Below are 21,000 nucleotides of genomic sequence, written 5' to 3' on the forward strand. Positions count from 1 at the left end.
CTCCATCATACAGCTATGAAGGATTGGAATTATGATTTAAACTCATCTGACTCCTAAACTCAGGTCACCAACGCTATTTCAAGAGAACAGTTTTCTCTCAGCAAACAGATAGAAGTGGGAAAGAAAATCATTAAGCAAAATTTCCACACACAAAAATTAATAGTGGGAAAATAAATTCAAGTCACCCATTGTAGAGAATAATCTCCCAAACGAGAATTTAAGAACATGTACACTCAATTTTAATATCTGTGGTCATATGTTGTGTTTTACAGAAGGCAGGTTTACTGGTTTCATAATAGGCTTCATTTAATACATTTAGAGAGTATCAAATGTATCTGAAAAAACTAGATAAATTTCATTGGTCCCTAGATGTGGCCAGAGTCACGAAAGACTTTGGATTCCCCACTGCATTAAGACAATTGTCCAGGCCCAGGATCAAAGAAGAGTAGTCGGTACTCCTTTTACCAAGGATTGGTAGGGAAAGTGCAGACATGGAGACCGGGAAGCAGTACTTGGGCATTTTGAGTGAGTTCAGTATTTCACAAGACCCTCAGTGAATCTTTTTTTCCCTTTTTTTAAAAAATTGGATATATTTTTATATAACCTTCACTCTACTGGTGGAAAGTCTTCAAAATCATCTAGTTCTGTCATGCTTTTAAGAAAAGTACTGAAAATACCTCTACAGCATACCCATCAAGGGATCACCAAGCCTCTGCTTGAATGTCTTAAATGGTGGGAAGTTCATTTGTTTACAGAGTTGCCTACTTCATCTTCAGATAGTTTTATCTAATAAGTTCTTCATAATGAGCTGAATTTTTTTTCTTCTCTTAACTTCCATTCACTGGTGCTGACTCCAAGCTGTAAGACCCCCTAAATCTTTGCCTCCCCCACAGGGCTTTTCTATCCAGATAACCCTTGGTACTTTACCCAGGGTTTTTTAAATATCCCAGTGACCACAGTTAATCTTGGAATGCCATGGTAGATTGGTCAGAGCCACGAAAACCAGCTGTCAGGAGTGAGTGATCCAACCACAGTGAAACAGGGGTGCGTATGGTCTCAGATCCTCTGCACTCTCACAGGGCCTGGAGGCAGCTCCCCACAGTGCTGAGCTTCATCATTCTGGCCTTTGCTGTTACCTGGATGGTGAGAGCTGGAAAGTATTCTCTATTCAAACATCCTTGACAATCCTTAGAAACCTCTTAGAAGAAACATCCCCTCAACTGAAAGTCAGCATTATCATCTGCCCAACACACTGAAACCAGTCTTGACTGCCCCATGTGTTTCCTAAACCCGAAAGAACTGACCATTCTACTACTTGGTCTGAAAAGACCTGGTAGAAAAAATTCTGGTGAGGCTACGTAGGTATTATGATGAACAAAAAGGATCAAATGTAGAAAATTATCTATCAGCCATCTTCCACCTTTTCTCTAAATCTCTTAATTCAGAATCTCCCTTTTACTCACAAGCCATCCTGCTTCCCTTCTATCTCCACCATTGAAAGCATCCTGACTCCTCACAGCCATTATGGAGAGCCTCAAACATGGGGAGAAGCCAGAGAAACAGTTGAGCCATATGCCTACTGCCACAGGTATTTTGGATATTGTCATTCAATTACAGTGTAGAGCCATTTCCTCATGTTAAAGCTGGTCACAGAGAATATCCCTGGCAGCAATGATTGGAGAGAAGGAATTCTTGTTGCAAAGTATCAGTACTCAGTACATCTATACAAATTCTTTATGATGATAAAAGACTTTAGTTGCAAACAAATTATCTATGCACCTAAAACACTGTTTTCTAGAGTTCTGTGTTGAAATCTGGTGAGATCCGCTTACCGTAAATACTCGGCATTGATGTGAGTACAGAAATTCACTACTGGGTAGTAAATTAGCATCTTATGTATTTGAAAAACTAATAAATGTCTGTCTGATAGTCAACTTAATTATATTTAATTAGGAGAGCAATTATCCCATTTTTTTTATTGTAAACACTCTATATACCCCCAATAAATTTATAATAAGCTTCAAAAAAATCAGTGTCAAAAAAGGGAAAAAGCCAGTTAACTACAACAAAATATGTAATGAGATTAATAACATATGTTTGGCTTTAGAGAATTCTTATAAACTCAGTTGATTAAAACACTCTATATTAATGCTATACATTTTTACAAGAGTTTCCCAAAAAATAAGAGTTAAACATTTATCACTGGAGTGAGTTGTAGTAAGGAGCTGGATGTAAGTGTTTGACTGCTCTTTGTGCCTTCAAAGTTCTGCAGTAAATTTTGTCTTCTTTTTAGTCCATCCAAAATGACTGAATTATTAGATGCCAGACTCTGTGTCCTAAAGATATTAAAAATAACAGAATTATTGTCCTTAAAAGGGTTTCTAACCAAGGCATTATATCTTCATTTGGTACTCTTTGAAGCAGTACATTTACTAACAGGAACTAACTTATAAAGTAAGTTAACCTTTAAAACTCTAAAGTACTCTTTTACATTTTAAAGGGTTTCCAAAAGCAATTCAATTATTTGACAGCTGCTTTCTAAGAAGTTCACATTTTCTAAATATCTGTTCTTAGACCTAGCATCAAGTATATTCTAGTCAGAAATAGTAAGTTCCCTGAAAAACTCTTCTATACAACTGCAGTGGCCAATATCTTCTTGTGTAATTTGTTTCTTTTTTGAAAAGTCATATGGTAGAGAAAAGCCAACTATAATATTTTTCATATTGACAATGCTTCTTTCCTAAGGGCTGTATGCTATGTTAGTCCCTTATTCAACATACCTGCCTTGCTTCAGCCAACGCACATTATTGGTTTGGCATTTTGCTTTTGACAGTCCCTTCTCCCACCTTGCCTCTTCTCCCTCTCTTGTCTATTACATTGAGAAGTCTCAAATGTGTCTTTCCCACACATCACTCTTAATTCCACATCTCTTTGACAGTTATGAAGAGTTCGCACTTTGGTGTTTGTTCATTTGTTGGTCTTTTCGACTAAGTTGTAAGCTTCCTATAGGCAGCAACAACATCTTGTTCATCTTTGTCTCCCTAATCTTCATAACAATTATAGCACATAATTGATATCCAAATGTTATTTCCCCTCTCTTTTTCTATAAGTGTCTTTAATGATTATAGTTATAAAAAGTCTTTCCAGAAAACCACATTATAAGCAATTTTTAAAAATGCAGTTTCTCAGAGACTTCCTTCCTTGGTGGTCCAGTAGTTGAGACTTCACGCTTCTGCAGCAGGGGGCATGGGTTAGATCCCAGGGTAGGGGAACTAATAACCTGTGTAAAAAAATTCTCAATTGCATGTCAATTTCTCCTCTCTGTTTTGGGTTTGTTTTTGGTTTTGTTTTTGCTTTTACCAGAGAGAGAAAAAAAGGGTACCCCGTGGGTTACTTGTTCACACCACCATTGTTTACCTCAAAGACAGCATGTTTTGATACTTTAACGATAATATAAACTATTCAAACGGAAAGATCTTGGATATTGTTCCCCAATAAAGTACATATGTTTAAAAAATGCAGACTCCCAAAAAAAAAAAAGTAAAAAAAAAAAAAAAATGCAGACTCCCAGGAATTCAGCCAGTTATAATCAAGAATGTCTGCAAACATTTATATAACAACAATTTACTACAGATTGAGTTATTAAGGCAAAATATTGGGAATAATTGAAATGTCAAAGGAAGGAAAATAATGGTTATATAAATAACAAGAGTCCACATAATATAATACTAAGTAGCCATTTTTTAAAATGAGCTAGATATATATATAAGTATTGATTGCAAAATATCCATGATAAGTTAGGTAAAAAAAGAAAGCCACAGCTCTGTATAATCTGTTGTTAGAAAATAATTATAGTTGTAAATGCATGGGAAAAAGTCTGAAAGATATATGCCAAACTGCTAAAAATATTTGGGTCACTTCCTTGGAATAGGAATGGAAAAGGCTGGGAAATGGAGACCTATAGTTTTACTTTTCTGTATTACTTTACTGTTTCAAAATGAGGTACACGATTTTATTTAATAATAAAACTAATGTGTGTATATATATATATATATATACACCAAATTTTAAGATGACTTTTTAGAAAACTAATCACATAGAAATGTTCATTATATTCTATTGAAAAAGCAACATGCAAAACAGTAACTATAGTATGAGTTCAACAGACAAAATATACAGATCAATACGTTCAGACAGAAGTGTTATAAATATACCAAATGTAAAAAGGATTTTTAAAATATTTAGATATTAGAGTGATTATAGGTGTCTTTTAAAAATAATTTCAGGGACTTCCCTGTAGGTCTATTCCTGTTCCATGCCGGTTCAATTCCTGGTCGGAGAGCTAAGATCCCACATTCTCCATGACAAGGCCACAAAGAAAGAGAAAAAATACTTCTCAGTATTTCTCAACTATTCTATTATGACCAAATTACTTTTATGTTTCTACTCTGAGCAATGTTATTTAAACAAATTGGTGTGGAAAAGATTCATGGAAAATAGCTACATCTCTATCTCATACTGTACACAACCAAGTATTAAGTGAAAATATCCAATCTTTACTTTAGGAAGTGCTTGGTTTATGGTAGTTCCTTCCTATCTTTAGAAATAACTTAAGATTTTAGTAGTGGAACAGTGGAACAGTCAAATCTTGGTTCATATTAAAAATGAACTCTATCCTATTGTGTAAGAGTTTCATTATAACTTCATATAATTGACTCAGTAAAGGCGGGCAGAACTGCATTATTATAAAAGGTTTATGCAGGAGCCTCCTGCTAGTTAACTCAATATGCCCTTGATTTTAATAATTCCCATGGCTTAGTGGCTGGTCACTTATGCGTGCACTTACCGTGGAGAATCTATCCCACTATCCCCTGTCAGGCTCTGGGTTTCTGCTCCTTCCAAGTGACTGCGTTCAGGTTGGACATCCTGAGCCAACGCTGGCATATGCGAAGTGTTGAAGAGCTCCAACTTGTGTGTGAACTGTTTTCTCATTTCCTGACTCTGAGCACTCTGACTCCGGCTACCTGGTTTCTTTCCTAAATCACCAACAGAGCCTTGTAGGGCTTCGGCCTCAGCAGCGGCTCTCTCTACGCTGCAGTAATCAAATACACTTCCATCATCAGGGGCTGAGGTCTGTACACATTCAGCTACACTGGGTTCCTCCTCATAATTAAAACCACACTGGATTCCTAAATTGAGGATACAGTTTTCAGCAGAAAGGTTGGGTTTTTGGCTTTCACCAGGGTTAGTGAGCTTGTAATGTTCATTTCCCTTAAGCACCTGAGGCTCAAACCTCTGTATGTTGCTGTCATACTCAGTCAGAGGCCTTTCTGTCACCTTCTGTTTTCCTAAATGATTCCACTTGTTTCCCTCTGGAAAGGAAAACTGAATGTTGTCAGGCAGCATTTGAATTAAGTCGTCATTCTCAGAAAAGTCATCCTCGTCCAGATAGAGTGAACTGCAGGCCCCATCTTCATCTTCCACTTCATTCTGATACAAGGCCTGGTCATCATCAGAAAGCCCTTCATTTTCTAGACACACAGTCTGTGCTTCTTGGACACATGCCTTTCCCATCAGAGTTTCTTTACAGTCTCGGTCTTGTCTCTCAGTTTGTCTCAAATGTTTTGCACCTGTTGGGTAATCTAAAAGACCAAGATTTTGGAACTGGTGTATTGTATTGTCAACTAATCTACAAGCAGAGGATGCCTGGTCTAAAGAAGAGGACCCTCCAGATGGCAGGACATGCTGTGTCTCTTCTGTCTCTTCTAATGTGTCAAAATGAGAATAACTCTTCCTTGAGACTTCAGGGATTACCTCATTTTCTCCACCATACACATCGCATCTCAACATGCTCTCCCTGAAGGAACAGCATTTACTACCATTTTGCAAACCATTACATTGAGAGTAATTTAAGAGGTGGTCTCTAAAATCACCGCTGATAGATTTGACAGTAGAGTGATTCACATAAGTGGATTCTTCTCTCAGTATATCATTACATTGTTCACCATATAGCTGTTTGGCTTCACTCTCAAAGATTCTTGAGGAAACCAAAGACCTTGACCTTTCGACAGGCTTTCCCTTTGGTCCAGTCTGATTGGGTTCCAAATCACTGGTCTCCTGGATTTTGTGCCCTTTGGTTATTGGGCTCCCTCGGGGAGCCAAACCCTGGAAAGGATTACTGATTTGCTTTTTGTAAATCAAATGGGGACCTAGTACTGATGGATTCTCACCAAGTGATTTCTGAAGTACTGCTTCATTTTTGGAGGTAGGCTGTGTAGCAGGGAGCTTGGGGTGTTTCTCCAGTCTAACATTTCCCGGCTGAGGCCCACTTCCCTGACTCCTGGCTTTGTGTCTGTCCCTGTGCAAATGACCCTGCCTTCGAGGCTTTACAGGCCAGCCTTGTCTTTTCTTAACTCCCACTTTTGAAGAATACTTATATCTGAGTGTCAGCATATCAGTGGATGTACCCTGGCTATTATATTTTTTTTGTTCTTCATACTTCTGCATTCGGACAGTATGTTTGATTAAGTTGTCAACAGTCAGAATGGGATTAATTCGTTTGATTATCTCATGTTCAACGTCTCGAGGGATATTGTCCATGTTGTCTTCATCTCGGACGGGCCATTCTTCTGGTGGGAACTGGGCAGAGAAACTGCTGTGCTTTACTCTGGACTTCTCCTTTCTGGATACATTGCGCCAGAAGAGGTTAAAGCCAAACTTCTTGACTTTTTCTCTGTCTTTTGTGTGTGGTAAAGGTTTGATACTCTCACAGACGTGATTCTCCTCAGACACTGAAACTGCTTGATTGTGTACCAAAGATTTGGATTCCACGAGACCTTTCTGCCCTTTGCTAGTCACTTCTACAGCAGCTGGTGGTTCCTGTACATCCTGAGTGCACACATCACGGAAACGCCGGCAGGAATGACAATGCGAAATGAGGGCTGCATTTTCTTTGGCTAACTCTGCACAGCTCTCCACGTTCACCAGATATGTGATGGAAGTTGGCATCTGGGAATTTTCATCTGACAGAACTCTCTTATTTTCTTGGGGGATTGTATTTGTGATGAAGTAAGTCTGAGGAGTAACGATGAAGTATCCTTCTCCAGTATGATAAATCTTCCTTTCTTTAATGAGAGTTCCCAGAGTGGTATAAAGAATATCTCGAGATGGAATTGCAATGCCTAAAACAAACAAGAATTTTACCCTGATAGATTCTGAATAAGAAATATTTTTAATGAGTGAACCAATTAATATATGTAATTAAAATGTCAAAAAAGCATTAAAAATGATAGTTCAATTGAATAATAGGAATATAATTTGGTCTACACAAAGCTATATGGGTAGGTTACCAATTAAGTAGAGGGGAAAAAAATGAGTTCCCTCAAACAGAAACCCCAAGTTAAATGATCTCACTACAAATTTAAATTTTGATTAAGGAAAGACTTCTTGAGAGCAAACAGAAATTTTTGAAAACCACAGCCTCATAGTTAAATCTTAGTAAGAATCCAAAGAAAAAATGAAAATCAGTCTGTGCTTGGGTAAGATGTTAGGTAACCACCTAACATCTGGATTATGGTAGTTTTTCAAAAAAGGAAGGTAACAATTTTAAAGACATTTCCTTTCCAAATAGCAGGGTTCAAAATTATATTTAGGTTGTGAAAACAATGTTTTAAAAGTGTCACACTGGAAGAAAATACATCAGCCTGTTAATATTGGTTTCCTTCAAGTGCACGCTCAGTCCCTTCAGTCGTGTCCGACTCCTATGACCCTACGGACTATGGCCTGGCAGACTCCTGCATGTGGGATTATCCAGGCAAGAATACTGGAATGGACTCCCATGCCCTCTTTCTCCACATCTCTTATGCCTCCTGTATTGGCAGGAGAATTCTTTACTACTATACTAGCACCACCTGGGAAACCCTTTGTTTTGGCAGTGGTACTATAAGTGATTACCTTTCTATATTTTCTGGACTTTTCTACAATATGCATATTTTATAATGGGAAAATGAAAAATAGTCTTGTGTAACTGTGCATTTGGGATATCCTGCAGCTATGAAAAGAATGAGATTGATATATGCTTCAACAGAAAGACATCAAAAATCTGTCTTTAACTTTAAAAAGAAAAGGTGTACAAAGAATGTGTATATGTGCATGCTCAGTTGCTCAGTGGTGTCCATTCTTGGTGACCCCATGGACTGTAGCCCACCAGGCTCCTCTGTCCATGGGATTTTCCATGCAAGAATACTGGAGTGGATTGCCATTTCCTACTCCAGGGGGTCTTCCCAACCTCAGGGATTGAATCCCACATCTTGCCTCTCCTGGGTTGGCCCGCGGATTCTTTACCACTGTGCTACCTGGGAAGCCCAGAAAGAAAGCATAGGATGATCCAATTTGTTGCTTTAAAAGGTTACATATATTCAAATACAATATATGAAGAGTCCATGAGAAACTATAAATGATAGAAGTTGCAATTTAAGAATAGGCAGGGACCTCTGTGGTAGATACAGTCTTTAAGACTACAATTACACTGCAAGGGGCATAGGTTCGATCCTTGGTTGAGGAACTAAGGTCCCACATACTTCAGAGCACAGTTGAGAGAAAAAAAAAATAGGAGGCACGGGAAGATTAATCATTTTTTGCTTTGCCCTCCTTTCTACAGAGTCTGACTTAATTAAAATACTACCGTAAACATTTTTTTTTAAAAAGTTCATCTGGAAGATAAAAGAAATACTCATAAATTTGCTGATGCAGACCTTTTTCTGACAGGGCTCTAATTTAGGTTTCTATAATAGAAAAAAAATGGGAATTCCCTGCTGGTACAGTGGATAAGAATCTGTCTTCCGATGAAGGGGACATAGGCTTAATCCCTGGTCCAGGAAGATTCCACATGCCTTGGAGCAACTAAGTCCATGAGTGGCAACTACTTGAGCCCACGTGCTGCAACTACTGAAGCCGGAGCACGTAGAACTTGTGCTCTGAAACAAGAGAAGCCATCAAAATTAGAAGCCCACACACCACAACGAAGAGTAGAAGCCTCTGCTTTCTGCAACCAGAGAAAGCCCAAGCATAGCAACAAAGACTCAGCACAGCCAAAAATTAATTTTTAAAAAAATCCATAAAAGAAAAAAATTGTATATTGCCCACTTTATGTGTTTAAGATGATTTATAAATAGAAAACAAACACAGGCAATGAACTGATAGAGAAAAACTTGTTACTCTACCTGGGTAACGTTTCATCAAATGTTCCAACAGTGATTCTTGTGTTACTACAATCTGATCAGCATTCATATCAGATATAGCAGAGCAGAGAACTTCAGCCAAAGGTATAAACTGAGATTGAGCTATTGGATTCATTTGCACTGGAAAGACATCACCTAAATTGGAGATTTGAAAAAAAAAAGTGATAAATTTGATACAGGATAGAAAATATTTGAAATTAGTTCATCAAGAATAAAGACTGAATATCAGGTGGAACTGCTATTCTTTCATCAGTCTTTACCCAGTCTGTTAACATTATACACACAATGATAAAAACCACAGGAAAAAAAAAAAAAAGCTTACTTTATGATCTCTACTTTTAAGAAGTCTGTGATAGTTGTCACTACTTTATAAGCAAGAGATAATAAGTTTCCATAAGAAAGCTCAAAGTGCTACTGGAGTTCAGGTCAGACAATGGTTACATGGCAATTCACATCTTTCAAAGCATTTTTTCATATTAGCTACCAGAGATAAGCACAGATGGAAGTATTTATTTATAATATATATAGCCATAAAAAGATCAGTAATTGTGCCAATAGTTGTTGTTGTTCAGTCACCAAGTTATGTCTGACTCTTTGGGACCCCATGAACTGCAGCACACCAGGCTTCCCTGTCCTTCACTATCTACCAGAGTTTGCTCAAACTCATGTCCATTGAGTAGGTAGACATGACATCCAACCATCTCATCTTCTGTTGCCTCCTTCTCCTTCTGCACACAATCTTTTCCAGCAATCAGGGTTTTTCCAGTGAGGCAGCTCTTTGCATCAAGTGGCCAAAGTATTGGAGCTTCAACTTCAGCATCAGTCCTTCCAATGAATATTCAGGGTTGATTTCCTTTAAGGTTGACTGGTTTGATCTGCTTGCTGTCCAAAGGACACTCAAAGTCTTCTCTAGTACCACAATTTGAAAGCATCAATTCTTCAGTGCTCACTCAGCTTTCTTTATGGTCCAATTCTCATATCCGTAAATGACTTCTGGAAAAACCATAGCTTTGACTAGATGGACCTTTGTCAGCAAAGTGATGTCTCTGTTTAATACACTGTCTAGGTTTGTCATACCTTTCCTTCCAAGGAGGAAGCATCTTTTAATTTCATGGCTGCAGTCACCATTTGCAGTGATTTTGGAGCTCAAGAAAACAGTCTCTCACCGTTTCCATTGTTTCGCCATCTATTTGCCATGAAGTGATGACCGGATGCCATGATCTTATTTTTTGAATGTTGAGTTTTAAGCCAGCTTTTTCACTCTCCTCTTTTACCTTCATCAAGAGGCTCTTTAGTTCCTCTTCACTTTCTGCCATTAGGGTGGTATCATCTGCATATCTGAAGTTGTTGATATTTCTCCTAGCAATCTTGATTCCAGCTTGTGATTCACCCAGCCCAGCATTTTGCATGATGTATTCTGTATAAAGGTTAAATAAGCAGGGTAACAATATACAGCCTTGACATACTCAATTCCCAATTTTGAACCAGTCTGTTGTTTGTCTGGTTCTAACTGTTGCTTCTTGGCCTCCATATAGGTTTCTTGGGAGGCAAGTAAGATGGTCTGGTATTCCCATCTCTTAAGAATTTTTCACAGTTTGTTGTGATGCACCCAGTCAAAGGTTTTAGCATAGTCAACGAAGCAGAAGTAGATGTTTTTCTGGAATTCCCTTGCTTTTTCTGTGATCCAACGAATGTTGGCAATTTGATCTCTGATTCCTCTGCCTTTTCTAAAAACAAGTAAAGGGACAGAAATCAGTCTTCTGACTCCCAATCTAATATTTTGGTCATTCCACCATTTCCTAATTGAAATAATTAGTATGAGGAATTCTCTAGTGGTATCCAGTGGTTAAGACTTCTTTAACCTTCCACTGAAGGGGGCTCAGGTTCAATCCCTGGTCCCACATGGCATGTGGTGCAAGCAAATAAATAGAGCCATTGCCACATTAAAAAAAAAAAAAAGTCAGACTGGGGTATTTATTCCCTGGTGGTCCAGTAACGAGGATTCACTGCCGAGGGTGTGGATCAGCAAACTAAGAATCTGAAAGTACAAGCCAGGTAATACACAGCCAAAACAAACAAAAAATGTCAGATCAAAGGAAGAGAGTCGGTGAGGAAAAAGTGAAATTAATGAGTCTCCCTTCTGAAGCAGGGTTTCTCATCTTTGGTACTTTTGACAAATGATGACAGATGTCACATGGGGCCAGATGACCAGGGTGCCGAGGACTGAGGGATTTCCTGGGACTCAAGATTTTCAGTGCTATAACCAGAAAGTTGAAAGCAAACTGAGATGGTTGGTCACCATAGACAGAGAATTATTTGTTGTGCAGAGCTCTCTTGATCATGGAAGGTTGTTTATTAGCATCCTTGGGCTCTCAGTGCCAGGAGCATCTCCCACAGTTGCAGCATCCAAAAATGTCTCCTGGTGCTGCTGCTGCTGCTGCTAAGTCGCCTCAGTCATGTCCTTCTCTGTGCGACCCCATAGACAGCAGCCCACCAGGCTCCCCCGTCCCTGGGATTCTCCAGGCAAGAACACTGGAGTGGGTAAAAATGTCTCCAGATACTGCCAAATGGCCCTGAAAGGAAGGGGTTGGGGGTCAAAAGCAACTCAGTTGTAAACCACTGTTTTAGACCATTTGTTGGGAAAATCTGATTGTGAACGAGTAGAAATAGAACACAAACCAGGAAAAATAAGGATCAAATGAATGTGACTGTGTAAGTTGTGATTTTCTTAAAAGATCTTTGCACATTTGGATGCCAAAAAGAAGGACTTATTGGCAATGATGAAAATTATTCCATGAGAGAGAAGAGAAGACATCAAGATCCCAACGGAGGGGAAAAGGAAAGTGCCTAAAAGGCAGAGGTAAAAGAAGAACTGTCTTAGAAATGAGAAAGGTTGTGCTTCATCTGAAACTTGAGAAAATAAAAGATGGCCCATGACCAGAGATAGATACTCTGAGGCATGGAAGGAAAAAAATATTAGTACAGCAAAGTCATCTGATCTCTGTAAAGTGAGAAAGGGAGAAAGAAAATAGAGGTGGGAGGAGAGAAAATGGGACTGAGGAGGTGAGAGTAGGGAGGAGGGAGTTTGGGGAGTTATTCTCAGGGTACATTAGGAAAGTTAAAAATGAACACAAAGATTATGAAGGAGCTCTGAGTCTCCTAAGTGTGGTTTCTGGCAGATGAAGCAATCTGAAATCAAAAAGAATGGGAGTCAGGGAGGCTACCAGTTTCTAAAACTTCAATGTGCATGTGAGAATCACCGGGCGATCGTGCTAGGGTACAGATTCTGTGTGATTCAGAAGATCTGAAACTAAGCCTATGATTCTGCATTTCTAACAACCTCCCTGGTGATGTTTCATGTTGCAGTTCTGAGGACCGCTCTTTAGAGTGGTAGACGGTTAGGGCGTTAAAGTAGTGAACCAGTCAACAAATAAACATGGCCCCAGGGCAGCATGGGAGTCCACTCTAGCCAAAGAGAAGCCAAAGAATTTAGGAAACCTGGCTATAACCCTGCGTTTGACTCTTCTAGTATCAGTGAGGAAGCCAATATATTGCACTGTTTGTTGAGGAGGAAAGAAAGCGATGAGGACTGGCCAGGAACAAAGGGTTGTAGCCAAAGTTGGTAAGTGGCTCATAATACTTACTGTATCTGCCTGAAAGATAAAGGACCTCTTCCATCAGGAAACTGAAAAGCCGTTTGCTGTTAAAGATCACACTGATCTGTTTCCTTGTTTACTTAAGCTTCTCTATTTGGCAGGTTGGATCATCTTTGACCTTGGAAGGTCACAACACAGGGCAGAATTGCTGTCTGCTTTGGCAGCAGAGGGAAGGATCTCCTCTTGGCCTGCTAGGTGTTCCATTCAGTGATGCTAAGATACCTATAGCATTCTGAGAAGCTAAGATGAATGGCTGATCAGTTAGCATTTCAAAGGGTGGTGATAAGAGATGATGCTATGAAACTGACTGTCCAAGCGGAAGGTTAACTGACCTAAAACTCAAAATTCTCCTAGAAACTCTACCTCTGAGCTAAGAGTAATAAGCCTTTCTCCCTATCTTCATTCCCTCTTTGCTTTGTTTTTTACTTTCCGCATGTGAGACTTAACTTTCTTTTCTTTCATCTCCCTCCTCAACCGGACAAAATATTGAATTAAAGTACAATTTCACATATTTTTATGCTTCTTAAACATAACTTTATGTGTTTAATTTAAAACAAACTTATATAACTCTCTTCCCCGTCTTCCAAGTCACTCTTGGTGACTTTTTTTCTCGTATGTGGTCTTAAATTGATTACCTGTCCCACTTCATGTGGATTTAGAAGTCCTTAATCCAAAAAGGAGGGACAAGTTCTTTCTCTGCTTGAAAGATATGGGCTAGAGTGTTAGAGAAGTAGAGGGCAAAACCTAAAAAGGATTTGCTCAACCACACAATACACACTCAAACCTCACCTCACCTCACCCCTGGCCTAAATCCAGTCACTCTGAATTTTAAGACAGGGGGAAGTGGGAGGGAAGGGAAGGCTAGAGATGAGTGGCTAGAAAGTCAGTTTATATTTGATGCCCCTGCTGTGCCCCCTGCCAAGGACTGCCCATTTCTGTACACATGAAACAGGAAGCTGTATTAGGGTCCAGGAAAGGGGTTAGACCCATTTTCTAGTTCAACCCTTAAGTTTGTTTCCTCTTTTCATAGGAAAATGAATAGTCAAAATGGATTTTTTATGGGCCTGGGGGCAGACACGCATGGGATGTTCCTGTACATTTTTCTGCAATCTCCTGTATATAACTACTTCCAAACAAAAGTTAAAAAAAAGATTTTTCAGAAAGTACTACTTTTCATTAACAAGAAATGCATGAGAAATAGAATGTTTCTCAGACATTTTAAAAATCCCAAGCAATTCTTTCTTAATCTCAACACTGCTTGCCAAATCCAAAGATACTTTTGGAAATTTTATTAGTAATTCCTACCATAGTGTGGGGATGTATATTTTAAAAGAGTATACAAATCCACTACCCACTAGAAAGACAAATGCCTTTTTTTTTTTTTTTTAATTACTACCGTTATATGTCAACTCTCTTTTAGAAAACATTCGCGTGTATCCTCTGCTTTGGAGCTCCCTCTAGACAAACCCTAGAGAAAGCTTCTCAGTACATTCCTTTCACAGCTGTTGCTAAGATATGTCTTCAGGGTGAACCCTGACATGGGAACATTTGTGACAGACGTAGGAATCATTTTCCAGCTGCAGCCATAGTTTGTTTCAGTTACTTCTGCACTTGGATTTCTGGAATGTAATGACCCTTAGAGTTTTGCGCCAAAACTTAACATTCTGTGCAGAGGATTCCTCTTTTAGATGTAATTAGATTTCACAGTAAAAGAAGGCCAGCCCTTTGTCTTTATCCTCAAAGTAATCCTGGAGTAATTGAAGAGCACCTTTAGTCCAGGCCTGCTATGGACCTCTGACCCTTGAGCTGGAGCAGGGATCAGAAGGCTAGCAGAGCTTGTGGGCCAGAGTAAACAGTTCACAACAATGTTCTCTCTGTTTACACAGTCTTGCACTCTTGGGTGCCACGGATATGGGAGAAGTATTTATGCCAAAAGGCTGGTTTCACAAAAAATACCCAAAAAGTAGAACCATACAGATTAGTGCCTGCTACATTTAATGCCACCTTTTCTGCACAGGACATTTTTCTTTTTACCTTGCTGTATTCTCAAAGGATTTAGTTTGTATATAAATTTTTTTAAAAAATTCCAAGTTATAACAATGAGGCAAATTATATGAGTTTTAAAAAGATGATTCTTTCAAAGTCCACTTTTTTAGGGAACAAAGAAACAATGGAAGGCAAATTAAATGTATGTAGCATTTAGATAAAATGAAAATTGAAGCCCTGAACCATCAAAATCAGATAGACATCCAGTAAAGTCCAGAGCCAGGCTCTCTGGGGCTTGCAGTCCTAAAACTGTGACTAGAAGCAGCTTCCTGCATGATGGACATGAATTCATATAGACTCAGACAATCAATTCCTGCTCCCTGGTGCCTAACGATAGTGGTCTAGGAAGCCCCTAGGCAACAGAGCAGAACCCTGGAAGTGTGGCTTGTTCCTGGAGTTGGTGATAATCACTCAACAATAATCTGCTGCAATCAAAGAGCTCATCAAAATCCTGAGGAAAACGGAGGTGGTTTCTTTATGTTGGGACACAAAGGCCTCCTCCCTATGCCTCAGTCGGAAGTCCTCTAAAAGAAAACCCTCTGCTGGCTGTTTTCTAACAGTAAAGAAAAGTGGCTGAGAGAACTATTTCCTGAACAATTGATAAGGCGTGAATATTCATGCTCCAGTGAAAAATAGCAAGAGGCACATTCATGACGAATATGGTCACAGCAAGATTGCCTTTCACCAGACCCACAGAAGGCAGCTGGAGTACACCAAGCTAACCTCCCCACCCTGCCACCTCCACGGAGCTGTGGTGCTGGAGAAATGGTCAACCCAGGAACACAGGACTCCCAGATCTGCTAGTATAGACAATCAGTTGGAAGTTTTAGTAAAATTAAAACAAGCCTAAACTTTGTACTCTCCAAGTAAGAAAGGCAGAACCAAAATCAAGTTACAAACTGCCTATCCCAAACTTGAATTTGCTTTGTCCACTGGAAGTAAAAGCATCTTTATCAAAATTGAGTGTGTTTATTTTGATATCTGAATACTCTAGTTAGATTTCAGGGAAAAAATTAGTTTTCCATAAAAATGTTCCCTTTAGGGGAAGAAAATTACTATATAGTATTTACATTTATCTTGTGCTTTTAATTAAGGCACCTAAACAAATTCCAAGAGGGCCTCCTCATGGAATCTATACTCTGACATTGGGCATAAGACGATGTTGCTACCAAACATGCAAAAGAGAGGAAATACGTCTTTGGAAATTTGGAAAGCATTTCCCGTTAGAACTTTTCTGGGTAACACTAAAACATGAATTGGCCACAAAATTAAATTCTAGGCAAAACTAATCCTAACATTATTTCATATTTAAAACACAAAGTTTTCTCTACTATAAACATGTTTAGTCCCTATACAAGTGTGTTTATGGACTCCATACTAGGCAGTCTGCCAGAAATTCATGCATTGTTGACCTTCAAACGGTTTAACTGAGCTGCTCAAACTCGGCTAATTATCTGGACACATGAAATCGGAGAGCATCTTTTTGGGAGCTTGTATTGAATGACACTGTGGGAAAAATATCTTCTACGTGCATTAGAAATGACAATAGAATGCGAAAAAACCCAGCCTGCAGAGAATACACTCAGGTTTAACAAAAAAGGATGTTTTGTCCTAAGTAATCCAAGAAGCTTCGCTGATTTTAAACTATGCTTTTATCCCGTACAGAATTTCCAAATTTCTTTAATAAAATTGATCCTGAACTTTAAAAAAATGAAAGTAATCTGTAACAAAGTGCCTCAGCCGAGATTAGATGCTGTGCAAAAATTTCCATGACTTTCAGTAATTAGATCTACTGAGTTAAACACTTAAATAGGTTCAGAAAATCAAACAAAATGGAAACAAAAGGAAGAAAGGTTTCAAGCCAGCAAAGCCAAGCCCCTCTCCATGTCTCCCTTTTATTTTACAAAAATGAAAGAAAGCAAACACTTTCCTCCACAGTTAGAAACAAAAGAGGACCATGACTCAGAAACTGGCTAAGAGTAGTCAAGTTATCTACCATGGAAGCTGAAATTCCTTCTCCAGCTCAGTGATGTTTATTTTGGAGTCCCAGACAAATGGCTCCCCTTCTGGGAAATGCCCTCTGTTGAAAAGCTACAGGCTTCCCTGAAAAGAAGGCTGGGCTGTTCACCAGCAGGAATCCTTAGTGCTATCTTTACTAATGGCACTTCAACCTGTCAGGATTAGTAAATGAGAAGGCACTTTCTTTTCAAGTGACATGTCCACTGATACTAACCAGTAGTGGAGTTGCAAAGGTCTTGGGCCATTCATGACAGAGACCTCAGAATCTGGTTGTCACAGCACATGGATATGCTTGAAAAGACACATAGTTGGCCCTACCAGGGAGCCTCCAGCAGCCTTCCTCTATAGAGATACAGGCATGCCTGGCTGGGAGGGAAGGATGTGAATGACTGAAATCAGCTGACCTTTTTTTAAAAAATGTTAAAACTAATTCACACTCAGCCCCAAAGCCCTCAGGCATGGTGGTACCCTTCCCTAACCTCTATTCCCTTCCCAGGTTCCACTTGGGATATGTTAATGACTTTACCCAGATGAGTTAGTTTTCTAAATAAATGAATAGCTTAAAACACTGAAAATTTATTTCACAGTCTATAGGCCAGAAGTCCAGTGGACTCCACTGGTTCCTCTGCTCTAGGACCCATGGCCTGGGCTCTGATTGGAGGCTCTGAGGGAGAATCTGCTTCCACGCTCATCCAGGTTTTTGGCAGAATTCAGTTCCTTGTGGTTGTAGGACTGAGGTCCCATTCCCTCAGTGGCTGTCAGACAGGAGCCCTTCTCAGCAACTTAAAGCCACTTGGACTTCTTGTTATGTTGCCCCCTTCAGCTTCAAAGACCACATGGGGTCTTCTCTACTCTTCTATTATCTCTCATGTGCCCTTCTGTTGCTTTGCTTCTGCTTCCAGCCAGAGAAATTTCTCTGCTTTTAAGGGCTCATGTGATTAGATTGGGCCTACCCATACAATCGAGGATAATCTCGCTAAAGTCCATAACCTAATTACATCTGCAAAGTCGCTTATGCCATGTTAGGCAACATATTCACAGGTCCCAGGGATTCAGATGTGGACATCTTTGGGGGGCCCATTCTGCCCACAGCAGGTATAAGGGTTGGGGACAACAGCAGGCTGAGTAGAGCACAGGTTGTGAACTTCCACAGTCCCTGTATCTTCTTAAAAATGGGCGTGCAGAAAAACATCCTTTCTTTGCCCCCCAGGCAAACCTGGGGCTGATTTAAGATGAACCTTCTTCCCAAGAGTCTAGAAGCTGCACAGGCAATGATAGCAATTCTCATCTTTGCTCAGCATCACGGTGATGGGTATAAAATACCACTGTGGAAAACTGGGGGAAATTTTAGCACCAAGGTTGTTTGAATAACAGATAAATTAAAGTTACCTGTAACAAAGTAGCAGCCTTTTAATACGCACATAGGCTTCACATTGCAAATGTGCACTACTCTGGAGGCAAATCATCCGATGTGGATTCTAACCCAGGTTTGCTATGTGGCTCTGAATAAGCCACCTCTCTTCTCTGGGCCTCAGTTTCTTTGTCTATAAGTGTGGAGCTGAACTAGATCAGCATTTTCCAAAATGCATTCTATGGAAAATTCATTCCATGAAATGCTCTGCAGGAAAAGGGTCCTAAAGGCCAATGTTTGAGAAACCCCAGAGTCCCGGGGACATTGTTAACGATTCTGAGAACAGTAACACAAAACCTAGCTTGTTTAACTCAAATGTTTTCCAATCATATTTGGCAATAGTTTTTACTCCAGTACTTATTACCCTTCAGCTGTGACTTCTCTCCATTCCAATTGGCCTCTCTCTGAATAGTCTGTATTTTCTCATCTCCATGACTTTGTCCCCATTTCCTCCACCTAAAGCACTCTTTCCCCACACCTCAGTGCTTCAAAATCCTGCCACAAAGACTGGCTCAAACACTGACTAACTCTCCCATGAACTGTTCTCTAGTTCCATCAGTTGGAGATAGTCTCCTTCCTACATGGACCACTTAAGAAATATCTAACCAGTAGCTGCCATGGCATGCTATCCGGCACGCTGAACACACTGTTGTTATGACAGCACAGTCCTTCAATCATTCCTTGTCCAGCAAATATTTATTGGGTACCTACCATATGCCAGTTAATGGGGATACGGCAGTGAACACGACACAGTCCTCACCCTCAGAGGGCTCCCATTCTAGTGGAAGAGCAGTGGTTGGAGGCAATCATAACCCAACATGAGGGCTATAATTAGTGGGACTGGGGCTCAGTACTCCTGGGTTCTACTCCTGGATGCCATTCTCAGAAGTTTGTGGAGCCTGGGCATGACCAACGTAAGGAAGATGAGTCAGACCTGTCCCTATGTCACCTTGGGTTACCTAAGATAGCTTGGGGTAAGAAAGGGAGTCCTGGAATTGGTCAGGCAGACCTGGGCTCAGATCTTCCGCTTCCACTTACTGAGTGCCCTCTTCAAGAAATCATTACTGTTCAACCAACAGTATTTGGTTCAGATGTTATTGTGGAAAAACATCCAAAAGTACCTGGAATAAGATTTGACACACATCAGTTCTACCAATATTAGCACTCTTTAACTTCTCTTTGCAAATTAGGGATATTAAATTGATCATCCCTTATTCCATGTTATTATTATTACTTTGAAGGCTTCTTGGAGGGCACAGTTCTACACATGGATAAATTACTTAGCCAATCCTGACTTTTCTTTTCCTAACTTCCAGAGCCAATTTGATCAGACACCAGTCTTGACCATGACCTTCTCCCTACCTGAAAATGAAAAGAGAAAGTGAAGTCACTAAGTCGTGTCCAACTCTTTGGGACCCCATGGACTGTAGCCTACCAGGCTCTTCCATCCACGGGATTTTCCAGCCAAGAATACTAGAGTGGGTTGCTATTTCCTTCTCCGGGGGATCTTCCTGACTCAGGAGTCAAACCTCGGTCTCCCACATTGCAGGCAGATGCTTTACTGTCTGAACCACCAGGGAAGCCCAACCTAGGAGAAAACAATTTATGTAGGTAAAGTCCACTGCTAGCCCTGCTTTCTTCTATTCACTAACACTTTATTTGTGACCCCTTGTAGACATTGTAGGCTGGCTCATTCAACCCACATTCCAAATTACCTTTCTCTACTATGGAGGCAGGAAAAGCATATTACATACCCAGTTTTCCAGGCTTACTTAAAACTAGTGGACATGTGACATCATGGTGGTCAACAAGATAAAGGCAGCCAGCTACCAGTGCCAGCAGAAGAGCTCTCATACAGAAAAGGTCTTCATTTCATCTTTTACCTTTCCATTCTTGACTCTTTCTTCCAGCCTGCATCCTGAAGAGATTGCAGCCACCTTGTGACCATGAGGTGACAAGCATGGGGTCAAAAACCCTCACCCGCTAAGGAAGACAAAGCAGAAAGAGTGAGCCCTGGTGTCCGACAGCCTTGCTGAGCCACTGTGCTGGCCCAGGGGGCTGCCTTCCTCCAAACTTCTTGTGATGAAACAAATCTATCATCTACAACAAAACACATCTCTAACTAACACTTGGTCAAGGGCATCTGACATTTACCTCCTCATATTTTCTACTCTGGGCAAAATGTTTGTCTTGTTGAGGGCTTGAGTAAGCCTCTGGGTTTTATACCAGTCGGATGTTTTTACTGCAACACCTTAACTGCTCTGAAGCCAGAAGGCCACACTGGTGGGTATTTACAGAAAAGGTGTCGGGGCTCCTGCTGCTTTCCCCCTATCATGTCAAGTCAAACGTGCCAAGGGAAGAGACACAGAAGCTTTAGTGAGTTTCCCTCATTTTTAACTGTACTTAAAAAGGTTACAATGGGCTCTCCTGTTCTAGATGAAAGAGGCTATCCTTATCACATGGAGAAATCACAGAGGGGAAGATAAGAAATGTCACAGTTGATACACCTTGATCTCAAAATATGGGTATCTACAGTTAGAGCCCCAAGAACGGAGTGCCTTTTAATCTCTCCTGAAAGGAAGTCTTGTGAAATAGAGCCAGTAAGTCAATATCACCATTAACGTAAGAT

At 40.0% G+C, this 21,000-nt stretch overlaps 1 protein-coding gene across 1 annotated transcript in view; it reads right to left on the reverse strand.

The window, feature by feature from the left end:
* The window catches only part of STOX1 (storkhead box 1), a 66,609-nt gene continuing 45,825 nt past the window's right edge, over window positions 217–21,000 (reverse strand). Inside the window, exons 2-4 of the mRNA XM_018042639.1 lie at window positions 9,222–9,374; window positions 4,847–7,181; window positions 217–2,336 (exon numbers count right to left, since the gene is read on the reverse strand). Coding sequence (XP_017898128.1) covers window positions 2,189–2,336; window positions 4,847–7,181; window positions 9,222–9,374 — 2,636 coding nt within the window. The 3' untranslated portion in view covers window positions 217–2,188. The remainder of the gene's footprint in view (window positions 2,337–4,846; window positions 7,182–9,221; window positions 9,375–21,000) is intronic.

Source organism: Capra hircus, chromosome 28 (genome assembly GCF_001704415.2).
Source record: "Capra hircus breed San Clemente chromosome 28, ASM170441v1, whole genome shotgun sequence".
Lineage (NCBI taxonomy): Eukaryota > Metazoa > Chordata > Mammalia > Artiodactyla > Bovidae > Capra > Capra hircus.